This window comes from Haliaeetus albicilla, chromosome 6, assembly GCF_947461875.1.
Source record: "Haliaeetus albicilla chromosome 6, bHalAlb1.1, whole genome shotgun sequence".
Taxonomy (NCBI): domain Eukaryota; kingdom Metazoa; phylum Chordata; class Aves; order Accipitriformes; family Accipitridae; genus Haliaeetus; species Haliaeetus albicilla.
Window position 1 is genome coordinate 8110057 of NC_091488.1, and position 19607 is coordinate 8129663.

The window sequence follows — 19607 nt, forward strand, 5'->3', positions numbered from 1 at the left end:
CTTTTTTGCCTTTTTCAGCTGCCCCTCAGCCTTTTACTGTTGCACAGGGTTGCTTTCCTCCAGGTGCAGGACTTTGCCCTCGCCTCCTCCTCTCACCCCGTTTCCCCAGCCCGCCCACGTCCCCCTGAAGAGCAGCCCCACCTTTCCACCCACCAATCCCCCCCCTCCTTCCAGTCACGTATCTCACGGCCGTGATGAGGGGGCGCTCCCCACGCACCACCGGGCACCGTCCACTCCGTTTACCCCCACAAAAAGCCAGGGTGAAGCCCCAGCGCGGCCGCCGCCGGAGGGACCCGACCTCCGGGGCCCCTCCCGGGCCGAGGCCGCGGTGAAGCGCCGCGGTGAAGCGCGGCGGCTGCGCCGGCGGCTCCCCCTAGCGGGCGCCTCGCCGCACCGCACGGCGCCTCACCTCACCTCAGCGGCGGTTGGGCGGGCCGGGGCGCGGCGAGAACGGGCCGGTTGGTGGTGGTGGTGGTGGTGGTGGTGGTGGTGGTGGTGGTGGTGGAAGGAGGAGATGAAATTCCCGGGCTCCGTCCTCGTCTCCCTCGTCCTCTTCGTGGCCGAGACGGCGGCCGCGCTGTGCCTGAGCGGGGCGTACCGCTCGGCGGGGGACCGCATGTGGCAGTGGCTGACGCTGCTCTTCGCCCTCCTGCCCTGCGCGCTGGTGCAGCTCAGCCTGGTCTTCATCCACCGCGACGTCAGCCGCGACCGCCCGCTGGTGCTGCTGCTGCACCTCCTGCAGCTGGGGCCCCTCGTCAGGTCGGTGAGTCCCGCCTCGTCCCGCCTCGCCCCGCCGCCCTTTACCCACCTCAGCGGGCCGGGGAAGGGGTGGGGGGGGCGGATCGCCCCGGCCTTTGTGGCGGGCGGGCGGCTGCTGCTCTGCCCCGGTGCTAGCCGCCATCAGATCCTTCCCGCTCTTATTTCTGAAGCTGCGGGAGGAATAATTCCCTTTGCAGATGTCCTGAGGCAGAAAAGGCGGCGAGGGGCGGGGTGGTTTCTGCCCTTCAGTGAGCACCTGGCGGGGGGGGGGAACACACACGGGCTGAGCCCCTGCGGAGGGGCGGCCGGGGGCGGGCTGCGGCCCTGCCGAGGGCCGGGGAGAGCCCGCTCCCTCCTGCTGCCGGCGTTTTCTGCCCTTATTTTCCTTATTTTCTCCCCGGCGGCGGCTGTTGGCTGCTGGTTTGTCCCTACCGCTTTACCCTGAGGTTGCTTCCCAGGGAGAAAGGAAGACTTAACCCCGTTGCTGGCTTAAAACAGCGAGAGTACCCATCCCGTCTGTGCACCTTGGAAATACTAGTAATGCTGTAGTCTGTCTCTTCCTTCCGAAAGTGAGCTGCTTGCCTCAAATTGCTTTGGAGGTTTTTCAACTCCAGTTCGACTTCTGACTGAAAATGTCCTTGGGGGGGACACCCAAAACAACAGAGAGGTGAAAAGTTGCAGAGGTGGTGCAATCCCATGACAAAATGTTTGCTGGGGGCTTGCGTTTTAAATTCACGTTCAGATCCCTTCTTTAAAAAGAAAGGGAATTAAATACAGTATCTCTGTAGTACAGGCTAGAAGTACCCCCAACTTTTTGAAATTCTTGGACAGTGTGGGAGAGGAAGATTTGTTCACACTGATAAGGGTGAACAGTTTGGATGTTACAAAACATCTTACACGTCAAAAACATTGAATTCCTTTTAACCATTGCTTTTAACCGTTGGATTTTTTGTTTGTTTGTTTGTTTTCTTAATATTTCAAAGAGACTTAAGTTATGGCTTAACAGTTAAGTTCTTGAAGAGCTCTAATTTTCTACAAGCTAAGAACAAAATTCTTTGGAAAATAAGAGTGGAACCAAAGAGAAAGCACCTATCAAAAATGATGTTCATTACTTTTGTCATTCTAAATCAATTTCTTGAGGTCAGACAAGGAAAGAATGTCATGTCAAGCTGCAAGATGTAAAGAGGCAAACAAAGAATGAAAGCAACAACAACAAATTAGAGGATTTTCTTTCTAATTATCTGGAAGAGACATAGGCTTCTGCTTTGACCTTAACAACCAATCATGATTTCACTTTCTCTTTCTTTCTCAACATCAAGTTTATCTGTTTACAACATGAGTCTCATCTTGTGCAGAACACACTTTCTGCTTGTTGGTGAGCTCCCAGCTGCAGTCACAGCTGTAAAACTAGTGGGCATACGGAAGCCCTCTCCCTCCCCTCGATGCTGCAGTGTATGAGTGTGTCGCTAGCTCTGCACTTCTGCCTTTCTCAAAGATTGAAGAACTTGATGTTTCCAGGTTTGAAGATGTTCTGGAACCGTTGCAGCACGCCTGTGCCACAGTGCCCTTGGCATCATTTAGGCAGTAGTAAGTGATGCATGTTAACGTCTCTCTGGGCTCAGGATAACTGGAATTATAATTACTAATAAAAAGAGGGTAGTACACTCGTGCCACCTGAAAAAACTTATGTCCTGCTAAAGGCTGGAGGGACTCTACAAATTAAGAGGGAAAGCTTCATAGATGACAACCTCTTTTTAAATTTGGGGAAATGTGTCTATTTGTAGGATACAGTACAGAAGTGTGGGAAGGCAAAGTGATCAGTCTGAGACAGACATTAAAGGTCTTTTTTTTTTCTCTTCCTTGTGTTCCTATCCACTGCCACTAAACATTGTTGTATCTGTCAAGAGGAACCAGATTGCTTCCCATCAGGTGTAGATCTGCACTGTAAAAGTTGAACTGCTTTCAGCATGTGAAATACCTTACCTTTCCCTACTTTGCACAGGGGGCTTTCTACCCTGTGTGGACTGGAATACACACAAGTCGGAGGTGACAGCTCGAAGGCAAAATATTTTTTGACTGTATCGTCACTTCACTGTGGCTTTAACCATTGTGAGCTGATAAGGACCACTGTCCCTGGAGCCATTTTGTCCTATCCTTTTAGGCAAACCTCTGCTCCTTTGCACCGGAGAGTCCTGCTGCTGTTAGTCATCTGCTTCCCCAGTATGAAGCATCACTCCATCCCCTGTATTCGGTCTCTCTTAGGTCTCACTGGCATAGCCCAGGGCCTTTTAGGGTAAGCTGGGTCAAATTAGGTCAAATAGGACCTATAGACAGTAGAGCCGCCCCAGCTTTGTCCACTTGCTGCGTCCGAATGAAATGTTCAAGAGCCTTTAGGCTGTGTGAGATGGCATGCTTCAACAGAGGGCAGTCTGCTTTTTCTGGCTTTAAAAAAAGCTAACACTAACTTTTTAACCATCTCTACTGTGTTTGTGACATGATACAGGATAGTTAGTATTTCTCTGTTCAGACTCAAATACTCAAATATCAGTGCACTGCTTTACAGACAGCCCATGTATGTTGTGTGAGTCATCTTCATCATCTTAAAAGCTAGACATTTTTCTCCCCTTCTTTTTTCCCTTAAAAAGTTAAGTTTGAATCCTAGGGAATGGTATGGAAATATCTTGGCAGGGAAGGAGGGTATTTATCTTTGCAAGCCAAATGATCTAGCCTATTTTGAATCCTCTGTGCGACGGGGAAAATAGTACATTCTCTTATAAAACCTTCTTGCGTACCACCACCTTCCCCAAACACCCACGCTCCACCTGTTCAGGAGGCACTTGCTGTCCTGCTGCCGGCACTGGAAGCACTAAAATTAGGAAGCATCCCTCTTCCTGGAGAGGACTTTCGCTGTACTGGGAGAGTACTGTTAATGCACCCTTTTTTAATTCCTTCTGCCATTCCCTAAGAGTTTCTCCATAAATTTGGAGCGATTTGTAGGGTAAAATTCCTACACCCCTCGGTGGCCTGGCTCTGATCCCTACGATGTAGGCATGCTGGAGACTATGCAGAGAGTTGGCTGGAACAAAGTAACTGCAGGTTTCTGAGCACTGTGGGGGATTCCTGCAGCATTTCAGGTCAGTGCCACTCCTTGTGAGCACATAAATTTGTCTGGATAGTTAGAAAATATATTTTGGATACTTCCTCTTTTTTTTTTTTTCTTTTGTAAAAGGAGACTCTTTTACCACATAAGTCAATTTTTGTGGAATAAATTACTTTAAAACGATAGCCAATGTCAATGAGAGATTTAATACATTTTTCTCTTCTTTAGAGAAGACTGTGATGAGCTTTTTGGCTTATTATTGACTGCTCCTGAGCCAAGAACTGTCTCTTTGTTCCCTGTTAATTTGGACAGCGCTCGTAGCACTGACAGTGTCTTGAGGTTTTAAGTGCTGCTATAATTCCAATAAATAATAATTGGATGTATTTTTGCTAGTATAATGCTCTGCACTTAGGGATTTGTTCAAAATGCAAATAGCTCTTCATAAAGAGTGCCAGAGAAACCCCTCTTAACTTGCTTGCCCCTTTTCTATTCTGCAAGCAATGAATAGGTCAGGAGCTGAAGTGAGGAGTGCAGATTTCCAACAAACCAACTTGAACAGTCGGAACTTAGTCACAAGCGGGGGGTGTTGGTGGTATTGTACTGTACGTCTGCTGGATGTGGTGGTTCCTTACTATCTGATTTACTGAAGACAGTACTGAAGTGGCATATCCAGAAGGGACTCATGTGAACATGGCAGTGGTTCCTTCTGATACCAACTTCATGGAGAGGAAAGCTAAGCGCCTGCTGGTGTCTTTGAAACTACTGTCCCTAGTGCTCTGTTAGCTGAATGTGGGCCTACAGGTTCTTCCTAATGAGGAACATGCAATCAGGAGATGGCTCTGTCTGCAGGATGATGAACTTCTCTTATGAAAAAAATTGAAAGCCAATATAACAGGCACTGATATAGAACACTAATGAGTGTTTTCCTCAGATTTTAATGGGACAAGAATGTAAACAATAGACTTTTTCTTTTTTTTAATGGGATCAGGCTTTGTTTCTCAAGGCATAAGGAGAAACAATTACATGTGTCTATGTACTGTATAGACTGCAGCAAAACAAATGCAGTAGGAAGCTTGCATCAAACTGCCAGAGGATTTGCTGTTAGGGCCAAAGTTAGATTCTGTGAGCTGCAGGAAGTAAAAAAAAAAACAAAAAACAAACAACCCACCCACCCACCCCCAAAACCAAACCAACAACCAAAAAAAAAACCCAAGCCCAAAAAACTCTTGTAGGCTGAAATTATCGGAGTCATTAATGTTTTGGGCACCTAATCCTGCAGTTTGAAATCTAATAAGCTATAACGGTGCAGATAATGTTTCAGTCACGTTGTGCAGAAGCATTGTCTCTTGTGGATAGTCTCTTTTTCCTAGTGACCTGCTTCATAGTTCAGAATAGCACAGGTCTAAAAACCTCTCTTACTTGTAGGACTTCCATTGGCAGACCTTACTGTAGGAGATTCTGCGAGCTCTAAACTTTACAACTGTTGATGCATCTCCCTCTTTTCCAGATGGGAAGAATATGCCTAGACTCTCTTCAGGCTTTTCTTTTTTCTTTATTCTTGAGCAGATGTGTTAGGTGTCCAAGGTGCGATGAACAGAAAGTCAGTGCAGATGGAAGGTAGAACAATGAGTGAGGAACAAATCTTTGTCTGACACAGGTAAGTAAATCTGCAGGACTGATAAGTCTTTTGCACACTTCCCTAAAGAAAAGGAATTACTAAAAATTGAGTCATTAGAGAAATCTGCTTTTATGTTTGCACTGAGTGTGTGTGGATAGGTCTCTCATAGACGTTTGCTCTTGGAGCGCTTGTTGGCTGTGGGAAGGTCCCTGTTTTCATTGCCTGCTCCCTCTTCACACCACCATTATTTTGCCTGTATTTAAATCCCACACATCCATGATTAAAAGAGGGAATGAGGTGCTTGCTCTCAGCAGGCATAGAAGGATAGGATTATTCCTCCTACTGACTGTGTAGAAGACAAATGTGTTGCTGCTGAATCACTCTTTGTAGGCACCATCAGGATCCTTGAAAAAGTATAGCTCTTCTCTCTGCCAAGATTTGGCAGCAGAGGAGAATGCAGCACCATCTTTTTCTTACCTTTTAACTTTCACTATAGAGAGTAGATCTGACTTTTTTTTTTTTTCTTCAAAGTAATTTTAGTTCCTTCAGAGCCTGTACTGCAACTGTCATTGCTTTACATGCAGCGAAACTGGCCAGCTGCATGCCTTCTGCTGTTGATACCATGTGTGGATCTGTTGAAAGGGCTCTAAACATCACTGCATTGCAGGAGATGGATTGTGCAGAAGTTGGGATCTCCCATTCCTGTTCCTCCAGAGCAGAGCAGCAATGAGCAGTGAGCAACTGGGCCTTCTGGGGAATTCCTTGTTGTGTAGCGGAGTTTGTAACTGTGGAAGAAAACTGGCTCAAAGCAATTGCCTTCTTGCATTGTCTTTTAGTTGTGTTTCATACTAAAAATGAACAAGCCAGTTCATTTAAAGACAACCTTTCTGAATGCACTTCATAGACAAAGTGGTAACATGGCACAGGTACGTGATCTGAATTGATTCTTCATCACTGTTCTGAACCCTTCTCACCCGGATGGTTCTTCAAGTGCTTTTGCCCCGCTCACACTTTATTACTTAAACATTTAGATTGGTGCTATTTCTTTCTAGTGTATCAGCTGCCAGTCTGCTCTTGTTTGAAGCAGTTTCTTGGGCAGTGGCACCAGCTAGAATCTTGAGTACATTTGTTATTGGCCCTAGAAGGCATGACCTCCAGAGACACTCTGGCATGGGATGAGCAGGGCTCGGAAGCAGATGGGCATCATTACTGATGTAATCTGAGTGCTTGCACATACCATTTTTATTACTCTGTTGTACTGGTAAAAGTCCCCTTTGGCCCTAAGGTTTGCTCATCAGACCATTCATTTCACGTTGTGTTTGCTTTTCTATACGGACATAAAATATCCCATCACAAACAATATACTGCTACTTAATACCTAGCTAATATATACAAATGAAATGTTTGCTCCCAACCCCAACATTTTGTTGATTATGATATTTTCTATAGTCAGTCATCTTATGAATTTTATCATCTCTTTTATGGGATTACTGTGTATTTGTTAGATGGGTCCCTAGACTATATCTGCTTCTGATCACACATAGCAAGAGTTCAGAGGCTGATGCTGGCTGAGATCTCATTTTTCATAATAACTTCAGACTTGCCCTCAGCTCAGGATGAGTAGATGGCTGTGAATACTATGCAAGACAAAAATGTTCTGGGATCTTTCTTTTGGAATAAAATCAATTTGTTGGCTTCATAAGCTGTTGTGCTTTATTAATTTTTCACACTTTATTTTTGGCTGTGTGGATTATTTCGCATGGAACAAGATTGGCCAGGACTGAAAAGATTAACAAGGGGAAAATAGGAAGTCACCACCATGAATGGAGCCTCCAGCGCACCAGGCGCTTCAAATAGCTTTAGTGATAATAGTAGCTGAAGCCTAGTGAATCAAGGATAGTACTACAGGATCCTAAAACTGCTCTCCATCTAGAGCAGGTGAAACTTGCTAGTGGTCCAGTTAGGGGGAAAAATGAAATCAAGTTTATTGAAACAAAAATTAGTATGCTTTTATTTGAATTTCTATCAGTGCTGCTTTAGAGTTCAGTCTGTGAGCTTTCCCCTAAAAGGCTGTGTTAGACTCTGACTTGGCAATTGTTGAAAAAAATCAAGCTGAGAAGGAAATGGGAATTCAAAGTCTCAGACAAGTATAGCTCCGTGTGCTTTGTGTTTGTGAGATACTTTTAAACAGAAGATAAGCCTTATTTGTACATTACAAAAACTCACTGGCCAAATCTGACCTGTCAGAGACTTGGAGATGCTGCATTCTAGCAAGTATTACCTACAGAGGCAACCAGGTGGAGGAGATGCCTTCCCAGCAGGCACTATGGAAGGAAAGAAGACAGCTCAGTCCTCATCAGGATGATGCCTACACAAGAAGATACCTTGCATGTTGGGCCATGGGAGGACACGCGACCAGAGCTGGTGCCACAAGTTGCCCTCGCAGTGGGGGTTTCTCTCCCCTGAGCTTCCCTCTGGGCTGGAAGCCAGCCCTCACCAGTGCTGTTGCTCACACTATGATTGTTTTTCTTCTTGAAGCCCATACCAGTATTAGGCGTAAAAGAGAAAACAGGTTGTGTCTGCACTGGGTTTGGGCTTTTGGGAGCTTTGTTTTTCAGTAGTCAATGCCATTTATCCTTTATGATCCTGCTGTACACGGACTCCTCCACAGAAGGCCCTGCATTTTTAGGACCCTATGCTATGTGACAGAAATAGTGTTTCTTTCTTCTCCCTTTCCCCTCAGCTTGTGACTTCATCTGTACCTCAGTAGATCCTTGCTTGTTATTACTTCCCAGACAAGGTTGACTGTTGCCCTTTGTGTTTTGGGTCCTGCTTGATCCCCAAGCCCACCTTTGACACCTTCATACCCAAGCAACTCTCTTAGAATAGTTTTTCTAAAGTTTTTGCCAAACTAAAAATAGGCACTGAAAGGAAGTTTCGGAAGCTTTCCTTTCATAAATGAGTGTGAGGATGTATTATCTTCTTTAATACTCAAGGAGCCAACTTGTCCTCGTTGCTACAGCATTTGCTGCTGCCAACCCCTTTAGCCCTTTTCCATTGCCTCCCAAATGTATGGATTATTCTCTGTGCATGGGTAGAGGCAGCATGTGTTACAACAATATGTAATTTATGAATAGGAGTGCATGTGCTGGCACCACTTTTTTCTTTGGAAGTTAGTCTGTGGTAAGTTAGATCTACATAAACAAGAGGGTTTGGTTCACCTGTGTTTACAGTACAAAGAGCTGTGGCAGCTGAAAACGCTGCATGTTCTTATTTAGAATATTTTTGCAAGATTGTGTTTAATATTCCTTAAACAGTGCAGTAAATGTAAGCAAATGTAAGGTGTAAAGCTCCTCTTTCTGTGTCTTTAAAAAAAAATGTTAATATCCAGAGTTGTGAGGCTCTAAACTGTCTGTTCTTGTTATTGCTGCCATGAATTGTTACTTATGTTTTGGAACCATTGCTTGGTAAAGCAAGGACTAGACTCCAACTGTTTGAGGTGTGTGCACCCACTCAAACCCTGAGCTTCTCTCCAATGTCTTGAAATTGTTTAAGGCAAAGGTATGAGAAGTGGGTTTGCTATTTCACGGGTGTATGGATAACACCAAGAGAAAGACATGAGAATCTGAAGAAACACTTCCAACTTGGGTCCTGGCTTGGGAGCCTATGAACATTGCAGTGGATCGGTAGTTTAAGGACTTTAATAGGACAGTAGAGAACAAGGGCAGCTTATAGGAAACAACTGCCTTCTGTGTCTCAGTGCTACAAGCAGCTCAAAGACCACTGCCAGATTCTTGCCCTCCAGCCGCATGTAGTTCATGTTTTAAAGGGTGAAATCTGTCCTATTCCAAATTTGCCAAGAAGAGAAAACGTACATGCTTTGCTCTGTGAACAAATTACTTGGTATCTGATGGCTTAAAATACTAAGGAGTGGGAAGACTTATGTTTTCTTTCATTTTTTCCTGTTACTCTATTTACTGATTTGCTTGTAGGTGTGTGGAAGTCTTTTACATTTACTTCCATGCTGGCAGAGTTGAAGAGCCCTATGTCAGTATCACGAAGAAGAGGCAGATGCCCAAGGATGGGTACTCGGAAGAAATTGAGAAGGAAGTGGGCCAGGCTGAAGGCAAGCTGTGTACACACAGATCCGCGTTCAGTAGGGCGTCTGTGATCCAGGCGTTCCTCGGCTCGGCACCCCAGCTCACGCTCCAGCTTTACATCTGTGTCCTGCAGCAGGAGATCACGGCTGCCAGAAGTAGGTAGAGCTGTTGTTATCACCTCCATATTTTGGTGGGAGGGAGAGGAGAAGGGTCAGCAGTCAGGTGTAGTTGCCCTGGGCAAGAACCACACATATTGCAATGGGTTTCATCTCCCTGACAGCTTTTGATGGTGATGTTGCTTTCAAGTTTATCTATACCATCATGTTTTAGACTAAATGAAGAATCTACTCCAGTTGGTCATAGGACAACCAGCTTTTTGGTGTAAGAAAGGGCTTTGGCACCTGTGTGAACTGGAGGTGTGTTTCCACCAAAACACAAAATAGCTCTTGTCATATCTCTGAGGCCCTGAGAGGCCAGGGATCTTTACCAGCTTCACAGCTAGGGAGTCTGAGGCTAGGGTGACACGTTGTGAATCTGATTGCTTTCTTCAGTTCCGGTACCTTGGTTGGCAGTATACCAAGGTAAGGAACTAAGATTTTTGGAGAAACCTTTATAATAACTTCAGGGTTCTCCCCTCAACTTGGGAAATGGAAAACTTTAGTATACCAAAGGGCGAGGTCTTTATACAAAAGTACTTGTTTAAGGTCATAGCGGTAGTTACTTGAAAGACATTGCTCCTGATGGTTTCTGAGTACTTCACAGCTAAGGTGGGCTCTTCAAATAACCATGGCATCTGTGACATGGGATGAGAACAAAGCAGCTGAATCCTTTGCTGAGCAGTGCAATTAGCTAAATTTCCAATCACTTCACTGCAGATGGCATTTGCTTGAGAAAGGTCACCTTTTTATTGTACTTCTTCTGTTACTGGTGTTGACCTTACTGGTCATGACTGCCAAGGAGAAGTGCTGTTTTCCAGATGATTAGAAAATTGCATATTTAATAATAATTTGTAATGCCCTATTACTTCTGACTTTTATCAGTCAATGCTGAGATAAATTCTGAATGACAGAGTCGTAAGTGACCCTCTGTGGGTGAAGTAAAGTTAAACAACCAGAGATAAGCTGGCTCTCCAGGGAGTTCAGCGAACACACCAGCAAATGCAGTAGTCATCTCATGTCTCCCAGAAACCATCTCCATAGCAGATGTAATTCTAAAATATAGAAATGAAAAGGAAAAAAAAAAAAAAAGTGTTGTTTTTTCTTAATCAGTGATTTAGGAACAATGGCAATGTCTGTTAGAGCTCATTCATCAGAAAAACAAGAGTCCTAACCATATTCCTCTTGTGTGTATCTTACCTTCTGAAATATTGAAACTTTCTGCAATGTCTTTAGCCAGCTCATTTCTGCAGTAGTACCTTTTGTCCACCAGTATTATTCAGCCTCCAGAGCAAATGGGAATGATGCATAGCACAGTTTCAGCTTGTTGTTTGTTATGTGTATACAGGGATTCTCATGTATAGGGACATGACTTCAACCTTTTGATCTTGCAGCATCATCAAAGTAATCTAACAGCCAGTCCAGCTCTTCTTCCACACTTCAGATGTCTTCAACTTCCCTGTTCTTTGACACTGGTCCTCCAAAGTCCATGCTCTTTTCCATTTGTCTCTGTTATAATTATGACTCTCTTCTTGTTGCATTTTGATTTCCACATTTTTTTTGTCTTGTCTCCTCATCAGTCTCTTTATTTTTCTGGATTCCTACACTACCCTGACTGTCATTCTGTGTAAATTCTGCTTGGTCAGTGGTAATGAGGTCAGTATCACCTGTGAACCTAAAGCTGTTTACCATCATGCTACATAGCATGGTTTGTCCCTTTCAGATCTGTTTAAAACTCATTATTGCTTCCAGTATCAAATTGAACAGTTCTGAGAAGAGTGTGCATCCTTGCCTAGCCCTTTGTCAACCAGAGCCATGCTGCATCTTTCTTGTGTATTTCATGGCATTCATTAATTTCTCTGGATGTCTTCTTCTAGATGATCAGATTCTTGCCAGTGTCTGGCATGCTCCAAATTGTCATTTCACTGTCTGCCAAGAGTGTAACATCAAGAGAACTAAAGAGAGTTGCAAAAGCAGGACAAAGCCTCTAGGTTAGCGATGAAAGACATAACGCTTCGGTGACTGTTTAGCACGAAATGAATAGAAATGTTGTATGAAATGCAACATTGGAAACCCACATGTAATAGCCTAATCTGAGTCCTAGTTCTAGACATAAAGCTCTTTCTTTGATTACAGCATAACTGGGAAGAAGTTCCTAACTTGTTACTGTATGAAATGCCCAGTCTGACTTTGTAATTGCCACTCCCAGAACAGACGCCAAAGTCTCTCTTGTACATTTGGGCTTCACCCTGTACTAAATGCTTCAGCGTCTGTCAGTATCATGCATTGCCTGAGAGCCAGCTATAACCTTGCTTTGAAGAGGTGGCTGACATTAGGCTCAGGTCCACTTACACACTGTTGGGTAGCTATCCAGACCTCTTCACTTAGGTAGTACCACCTGGAGAACTGCAAGGCCAGGAGGTGCCAAAAAGACCTGAGTTAGCGTTAATTACAAAAACAGCTAGCTGGAGGTGGGGGATGTGTGGCTTGGCCTCTTATCCTTGAAAAAGGGCCAGTTCTCAGCCTGCAGTATTGAATGTGGACAATCTGCTTCCGTTAAGAGCAATCTTTTTGTAAGTGTAAAGGGTTTTTTTGCCATTAACACCAGTTATCTTTTTCAAGTGTTGCCTACAGTGATAAAATAATCTCAAAAGGCGGATTTCCTACCATTTAAAAATAAAATTATTCTGCTGAAAAAGGTAGGTTGGTTTGTTTGGGTTTTTTAATGAAAATTTGTAGCATTGAGTGCCATCTTCAAGAATAGAAGTTTTGGTTTTCTTTTTTTTTCAACTTACCAGTGTTTGCAGTGTCCCTTTCCTAATGTTCATGACTGGGCTTTGTAGGTGGTCTTACTAGATATCTTAAGATGCTTCTACAGTTGCTTCTTCTCAACTCATAAAGCTCTGACCTCAGAATACTTTTCTCATTGTTTGAACAACATACTTTGAGTATTAATAGTTGTTTCTAAGCATTGGAATTATATCTTAAGGCCAAAAAAAAAGTGCCCTTATTTTTCAAGGTTTCTGATTATCGGTTTAGAAAACTATAATATATATAATAGATAATTTATGATTCTTCATCTGAATGTAAGATTTTAGTAATAGGTATTTGTGATGCAGCTCATCTAGAGCAGAATTCACTCTCTTAGCAATTTCTGAAGTGGGAAGGACCAGGTCTTGAAAAGACTTAAGATATAATAAAAAAAAACCAACAAAGTAAAACTGTGTGAATCAATTTTACTGTGCTTAACTCATTTGCATTTGAAGTGTTCCTTGTGTGGACAAAATGCTAAGATTGCCTAAAATTAGTCCTGTAAATCAGCTGTTCAGCATGTGGGTAAAAATTGTGAAGAAATTATGCAAATGCTAACAAAACTGCGGGCAGTTAGCACTTCTGGACATCAAGGTACTTCTCGATGAATGTTCGTTCTATGCATCCAAGGTTCTTGTACATTTGTACCTACTTAATGTGGCAAGAGAAGACTCCCTCCTGCAGTGCCAGAAAGCTTTTCCCCTATTGCATCTGGAAGGGAAGCCAGGTAACAACTGGCCTCTGCCTTCACTTTCTGCAGAATTTAAATGCTGTGAAACCTTCACTTGAGGGATTCTGGGTAAATGGGAGATACTGAAAGTTGATCTAAATTTAAATACATTTTTTAAAGGAGTGTTGTCTTTAAATGCATGATACAGATAGGTGTATAAAGAAAACAGATATACAGGAAAACACAGTGTACACAGGTCAGCAAATCTCTGTCTACACAGGCAGAGAAAGTGCAGGTGGTTCTGCGTTTAAACTGCTTTGGCTTTCAATTTTGAGCTCCGTCACAGAGCTTTTCTGTGATTTTAGACAGTTTACTTCGACATAGAACTTCACAAGCACTGAGGTATCTGCATGCTCAAGTTAATCCAAAATTTTGGCTTCTGTTTTGCTGGTTTTCATCTGTACGGAGAGCGAGTAGCACTCCTGTGCCTTGTGGAGTACTATGAGACTTTGAGAGCAAGTTGGTTACTCTTACAGTTGTGACTGCTAAGTGCCTTTTTTTCTTTCTAGCTACTTGGAAAAGTAACAAATGGGGACCAAAATAGCAGGTAGGGTTAGAGTAAGAAGTGTATACAAGGAATGGCTGTTTTGGCGTTACACCCTGCTGGGAATCCCCAGGAGTGCTGCAAAGACAACTACATCTGCACTACTCTGATGCAATGTCTTTAACTTCTGCTAAGCTGAAGGTCCTGATCTGTCTTTTCTCTTTGTAGGTGTTTTTATGGTCCTTTCTCTCCTGTCAATTGTATATGGCGCCTTACGCTGTAATATCCTGGCTATTAAGATTAAGTATGATGATTATGATGTCAGCGTGAAACCAGCTGCCTACCTCTGCATTTTCATGTGGAGAAGCTTTGAGATTGCTACACGGGTTACAGTGTTGGTCCTTTTCAGTTCAGTCCTTCAAATCTGGACTCTCCCTGTTGTGCTAGTGAATTTCTTTGGTTTTTTCTTCTACCCATGGATTCTCTTCTGGCAAAGCAAGTCCCCATTTCCCGAGAACATAGAGAAGGCATTGAGCAGGGTCGGCACTACCATCGTCTTGTGCCTTCTCACCTTCCTGTATGCTGGCATTAACATGTTCTGCTGGTCGGCAGTGCAAGTGAAGCTCAATGATCCTGACTTAATTAACAAATCCCAAAATTGGTACCGACTGACTGTGTATTACATGCTGCGATTCATCGAGAATGCGTTCCTCCTGCTGATGTGGTACATCTATAAAACCGACATCTACCTGTATGTCTGCGCCCCATTGTTGGTCTTGCAGCTCCTGATAGGTTACTGCATGGCTGTCCTCTTCATGTTGGTGTTCTACCAGTTCTGCCACCCGTGCAAAAAGCTTTTCTCATCCAGCGTTTCCGAAGGTTTGCTGTCCTGTTTCAAGTTCCTCTGCTTTATTTGCAAGCCTCCCAAATCCACCATACTGACAGACAAGGCAGAGGTGAAATCTGAAAATACTGATGAAGCACGGAGCAGTAGCAAGACAATAGATTCTCAAAAGGGGAATCCTCATCAAAGTGTTTCTTCCAATGCCTAGTACAACTGGAAGCAAGTAGGTGCCTTTGGAAGGTGGCAGATCACCTGCTGGGAATGTTGTGTATCTTGAACATTGTGTCTTGTGAATGGGATTTCTTTCTTGCAGGCGTAGCACTGCATGATGACTGACAAGCCTACCTTTCTGGAAAACTTCGTGTATGAGTATGTGTATCTGTGTGTGTTTGTGTATGGAGAGCAATCATTGTTTATAGACTTCTATTTCAGAATTTTTTGCACATAGGTTTATTATCACATGCTTATTTTGAAATCATTATAGGAGACATCCTTCAAAAACTGGCCTGATGCCCACCTCACTCAGGAAATCTGAGGATGGAAGGAAATGCATTTTATTTCAGATAGGATGTCATTATGGCATGCCACCCTAGCATGGAAACAGAGCTTAGGCCTTTACTATATATGGACTGTAGCTGTGGTCTGCTTTGATCAAATTGCAGACTTTTTTACACTCTAATCAGTGTAATAAGATAATACTTCTCTCTGTGGTTTAAGAATTGGACTTCTACAATGCACTGTACTCTAAGTTGCCAAGAAACAGCCAATTAGCCAGCACTAATACTGAAATGTGACCGTTACTGAGAACGGACAGAGGGTTTATTGGCTTTGCGCTGTCTTACCCTTCATATTTGCTGCTTGTTAGTAAGGGAATTAAATTTAACACATTAATTGTGATGTTCTGGAATAGCTCATTTTTCTGACCTTATCATTTATCTAATACTTTGTTTGTGATGTTCTGGTATTAGGGTGGTGTTCACTTTATATAACTTTAAATATCTAGAAGTTGGGCAGATAGTGTGAACTGGTCATGTAGGTGCTCTCCAGAGCACATCTCCAGGGAGTAATACAACCCATCTTAAAATGTCCTTTAAGGCAGGTGGTATGGATCATTCTCTGGAGACCTGTTACTCAGTGTTAACCAGATGCCTTGACAATTAGTTTTGATTCTCCGTCTCCCTTTTAGATGGCTGAAGTTAAGAGATGAGCACTACCCTGATTGTCAGGGGGTTGGTAGTACAGCAAGCAGGCAACTCAGTGCCTTGTTATGTGGGGATGAAAGAAACTGAGTCCTTCTTTTTGAGGCTGTAATATGTTATGGTTAGCTAATATCAGTAGTTCAAAACCCTCTGACTTCTTTACCTCAGAAATATCACAGGCTTGAAATCTGAAAGAGGAAATGAAAGTCATCAACTTTTTCTTCTGTGCACTATATCACCACAAATAAAAGTGTTTCTGTATTTTGCAAGTTGCTGAGAAAGCTTTAGCAGATGAATGCCCAAGAATTTGGTGGGAATACACAAACACAACTGTATGTTCAAAAATTAAGTGAAAGCTTTTTGCACTTCGTTTATTTAGTACCTTGCATTTCTTCTGAGTATTAGACATTATGGCTGCTAGTGGAAACAAATAATTCATGACCCAAAGCATCTCCTAGTGTCCTAAGCTTAGCCTCTATCCTATAGTTGTGGAGGATGTGAAGTTCTTCAGTAAGGATGAAATCAGCATCATTGTATTAGAAGTGTCTCAAGTTTGGTGTCTGAGGTCATTTATAATGAAATATGTCACATGCAATGCTGCAAAGAGTTAAGCTGATTTTATTTTTTTTCTTTACTGCACTGTAAATGAATGTCTGCATACTTCAGTTTTATAATGGAGTTATGTTTTTTATTTTGCTTCATATGTGTCTGTGTGTGGTATGTGTATGTAGATCTCATTAAATTATTGGTGGGTGGTAGTGGGAATTTTTGGCCTGAGTTTGCCATGGGAATGTACCTCACATATCTGGGGAAGACACCAAACATCTCAGCTCTAATTTCTCTCTCTGAGGAGCATAGAATAGTGAAGTGACTCCTTGAAGACACTACAGCATTCCTCTGTACTTCTGTATGTCAAAGTACAGTATAGTATTTCTCTGTACTTTTCTAGATGTAGAAGAGTATTTCAGATTTCTTTTTGTTCAGTAGCTCGTTAAGGGAGCAAGTGAAAATGTAACCCTTGCTTCCAAACCTGCAGAGTTCAGCACACAGAGCCAAATTTTCGGGTGTTCTTAACTAAAACTGAGTATCTGACTTTATCGGTGGATATCCATCAATAATCAGGGAATTATGGTTGTTGCCTATCTACAGATGTACCTAGGTCTGAAATGTTAGGCTTTGAAAAAAAAAAAGTGGCTTCATATGTAGAAGTACTTCATCTCTAAAGAGAGAGGTCTCAAACTCTTAAAGCAGACTTTTGACACGGTAAGTGATGGTGCTGTTGTGATTTTGCCGTTTGAAAACAGTGGAAGCTCACAAACCTCAGCCAGTGAAATGCTTGTGCTACAATGAAGTCAACAGTAGGAGAGTTACACAGCCAGGAGTCCAGGATGTTACATAGTGAGTACAATTTAACTTCACATACCAATGATGAAGACTACTGTATATGGATATTTTTAATGTGCCATATTACTTCCTATTTTTGTACCAAGTTCCTGAAGTGCATGCATAGGGAGCGGAATATTTAAATCACTGTTACGAGTGGGAAAAAAAAAAAATTGTATGGGTTATATTACTGTCATATGATTTTGCCTTAGTTGTGCAGACTAACCAAATACAGTTCAAACACTCCATGAACGTGAGGGCCGTTGCTTTTGCCATGCCCCTTATCACCACAGCATGGAGTACAGATTAACTAACAGTATTGCTGCTCTTTTTATGTTTGGATCTAGCTGTGCTGCCATTGCTGGTAGAAAGAGGGTATGGGAGGGAGTCACAGAGACAAAGATACTTTGCTAAGACCAGTGTTTTGAAGGACAAGCTTATTTTTCTAAGGTATGCTATAATGCTAGGAGAGGCAATCTTTCTCAGGCTAATGACAGTCCTAGACAGTGTTGTTATCAGTACACCCCCTGGCTGCGCTGAGAGGATAGTATTAGCTACGAAGGATGTATGTGTATGAATGAGTGATCTCTTGCTGCAAGTTTACTGTAGTTTTACTCTCCTCTATGAATGTTAGAGGCGTATGTGTTCAGTGGAAGGGTATAGGGCTACTGTTAAAAAATGTACTCACTTGAGTACTCCTGAGTCGCACAACAGATTGCTCAGTAAGGATTATTCACGTGTATAAGAGTATGCAAGATCTGATAAATAGGTTTTCTTTTATACTTGTAAAACAACACAAATTAAAATGTTGAAACACTCCCTTAAGTTGTGTTGGTATCAGTTCTTAGTCCACTGCTTTCAGAAATCCAAGGTAAAGGTTATATAGCACACTGTCATTTGTTACCATGCAGTACAAGAAATGTTTTCAAGCAGACCTGACTGAAGAATAATCTGTGATTGATCTGGGAGTTCCTTACCTTCAACCAGTCATGCTTCCAGTGCTGTTTAGCTGGTTGGGATCTCAGCAGAAAATTTTGTAGGAGGCAGGCAGTTTAAGAGACCACTGTTACACAAAACAAGATCAGTATAGGTTATTTATTGTTGGGATGAGAATATTTAGTTGGCTTACATTGGGAATCAGAAAGAAATCGTTACCTTATAAAGGATCTTGTAACTTTTTCCTGCACGCTTGTTTCATGCTCATCTGGATTTACTATGTGCTTGTCTGTGACCTCGGGAATAGCCAGCAAATTCCACACTGAGGAAGGACTGCTGTGGAGGCACACCAATGCATAAAAAACTTTGTAACATGTTTAAATGTTTGTAAATTTATATATATAATACGTATATATTTAAAAATACAGGTGTAAATAGCTACATTGTAACAAGTTATAATGCATGCACTTCACTTAAATGAGGAACAGCAAGAAAGGATTTTAGAAGTCCTGGTGGCGATGGACACAGCTATCAGCTAGTGAGAGCTGTGCTCCCTGAAACATAGAAAGTAATTAATCCTTTCTTACAGACATTATTTTTAGTCTCAAGGGATGATTTTTAAATTAGTATCCAGCATATATTTTTTAATCAAATGTAGATTAAAACTTCAATGAAAAATTTCAGATTTAGGCACAATGTTGATAACTTCTGTTTTCAACATGGTTTCTTAAAGAAAAGCTTGTGTGACCACACTCTTTCTCTGTCAGCCCTGTTCTCCCCAGTACATATCAAGCTTATTGGACACACTAAAACTAAATTTTTCTGAGGGCAGATATCTGAGGAAATAAACCAGGTTTATACAAGTTTTGTGAAGACTATCATCTTCCAGGAGGAAAAGATGGGAACTGATAAAATGATCCTACTGGTAAGAAAGGTTTCAGCATGACCTTCTTGCTTAGCAAGCCAGGCAAACGGCATGCTTTAGGTGTTATAAACCTGTGTATCACTCAGCAATCCACGTACCTGCTACTTCTTGTCCTGAGCATGACAGGGAACTAGAAGTTGTGGGGATGAAGAGATACAGAGGGAAAGACGAGGACATCATAAAGTCATGGGAGGTAGTAGGAGTCACTTCAGTTTAAATGTTGCAGTACAGTCTCTACAGGACACTATACTTTCTGTACTGTTGCATTGATTGCAGGACAACTTATTTCAAGTAAGTTCCTAACTATTTCACCAAAAACAGGGGTTTGTTAGACTTGAAAAATGCATGACAACTAAAACGAACCCCTTTTTTAAAATGATTGATTATTTGCAAGCCAATCTGGTGACATTTGCAGGCTGGCTCAGACGTGGTGAATACTTGGGGTTGGTAAACTGTAATCTAATTAAAAAAAATAAAATAAAGATCAGGCGATTTATTTTTTTAATTCCCCAGTACTTCTGTATGTTTTCCCACAGCAGCTGATAATATCTAGTCTAAAACAA

At 42.5% G+C, this 19607-nt stretch overlaps 1 protein-coding gene across 1 annotated transcript; it reads left to right on the plus strand.

Moving 5' to 3' along the window:
* Positions 1-494: 494 nt before the first annotated feature.
* Positions 495-18008, plus strand: XK (X-linked Kx blood group antigen, Kell and VPS13A binding protein). The gene is made up of 3 exons (XM_069784923.1): positions 495-759; positions 9470-9732; positions 13986-18008. The coding sequence occupies exons 1-3, from the start codon at positions 515-517 to the stop codon at positions 14807-14809; spliced, it is 1332 nt and encodes a 443-aa protein (XP_069641024.1). The 5' UTR covers positions 495-514; the 3' UTR covers positions 14810-18008.
* The last annotated feature ends 1599 nt before the right edge of the window (positions 18009-19607 follow it).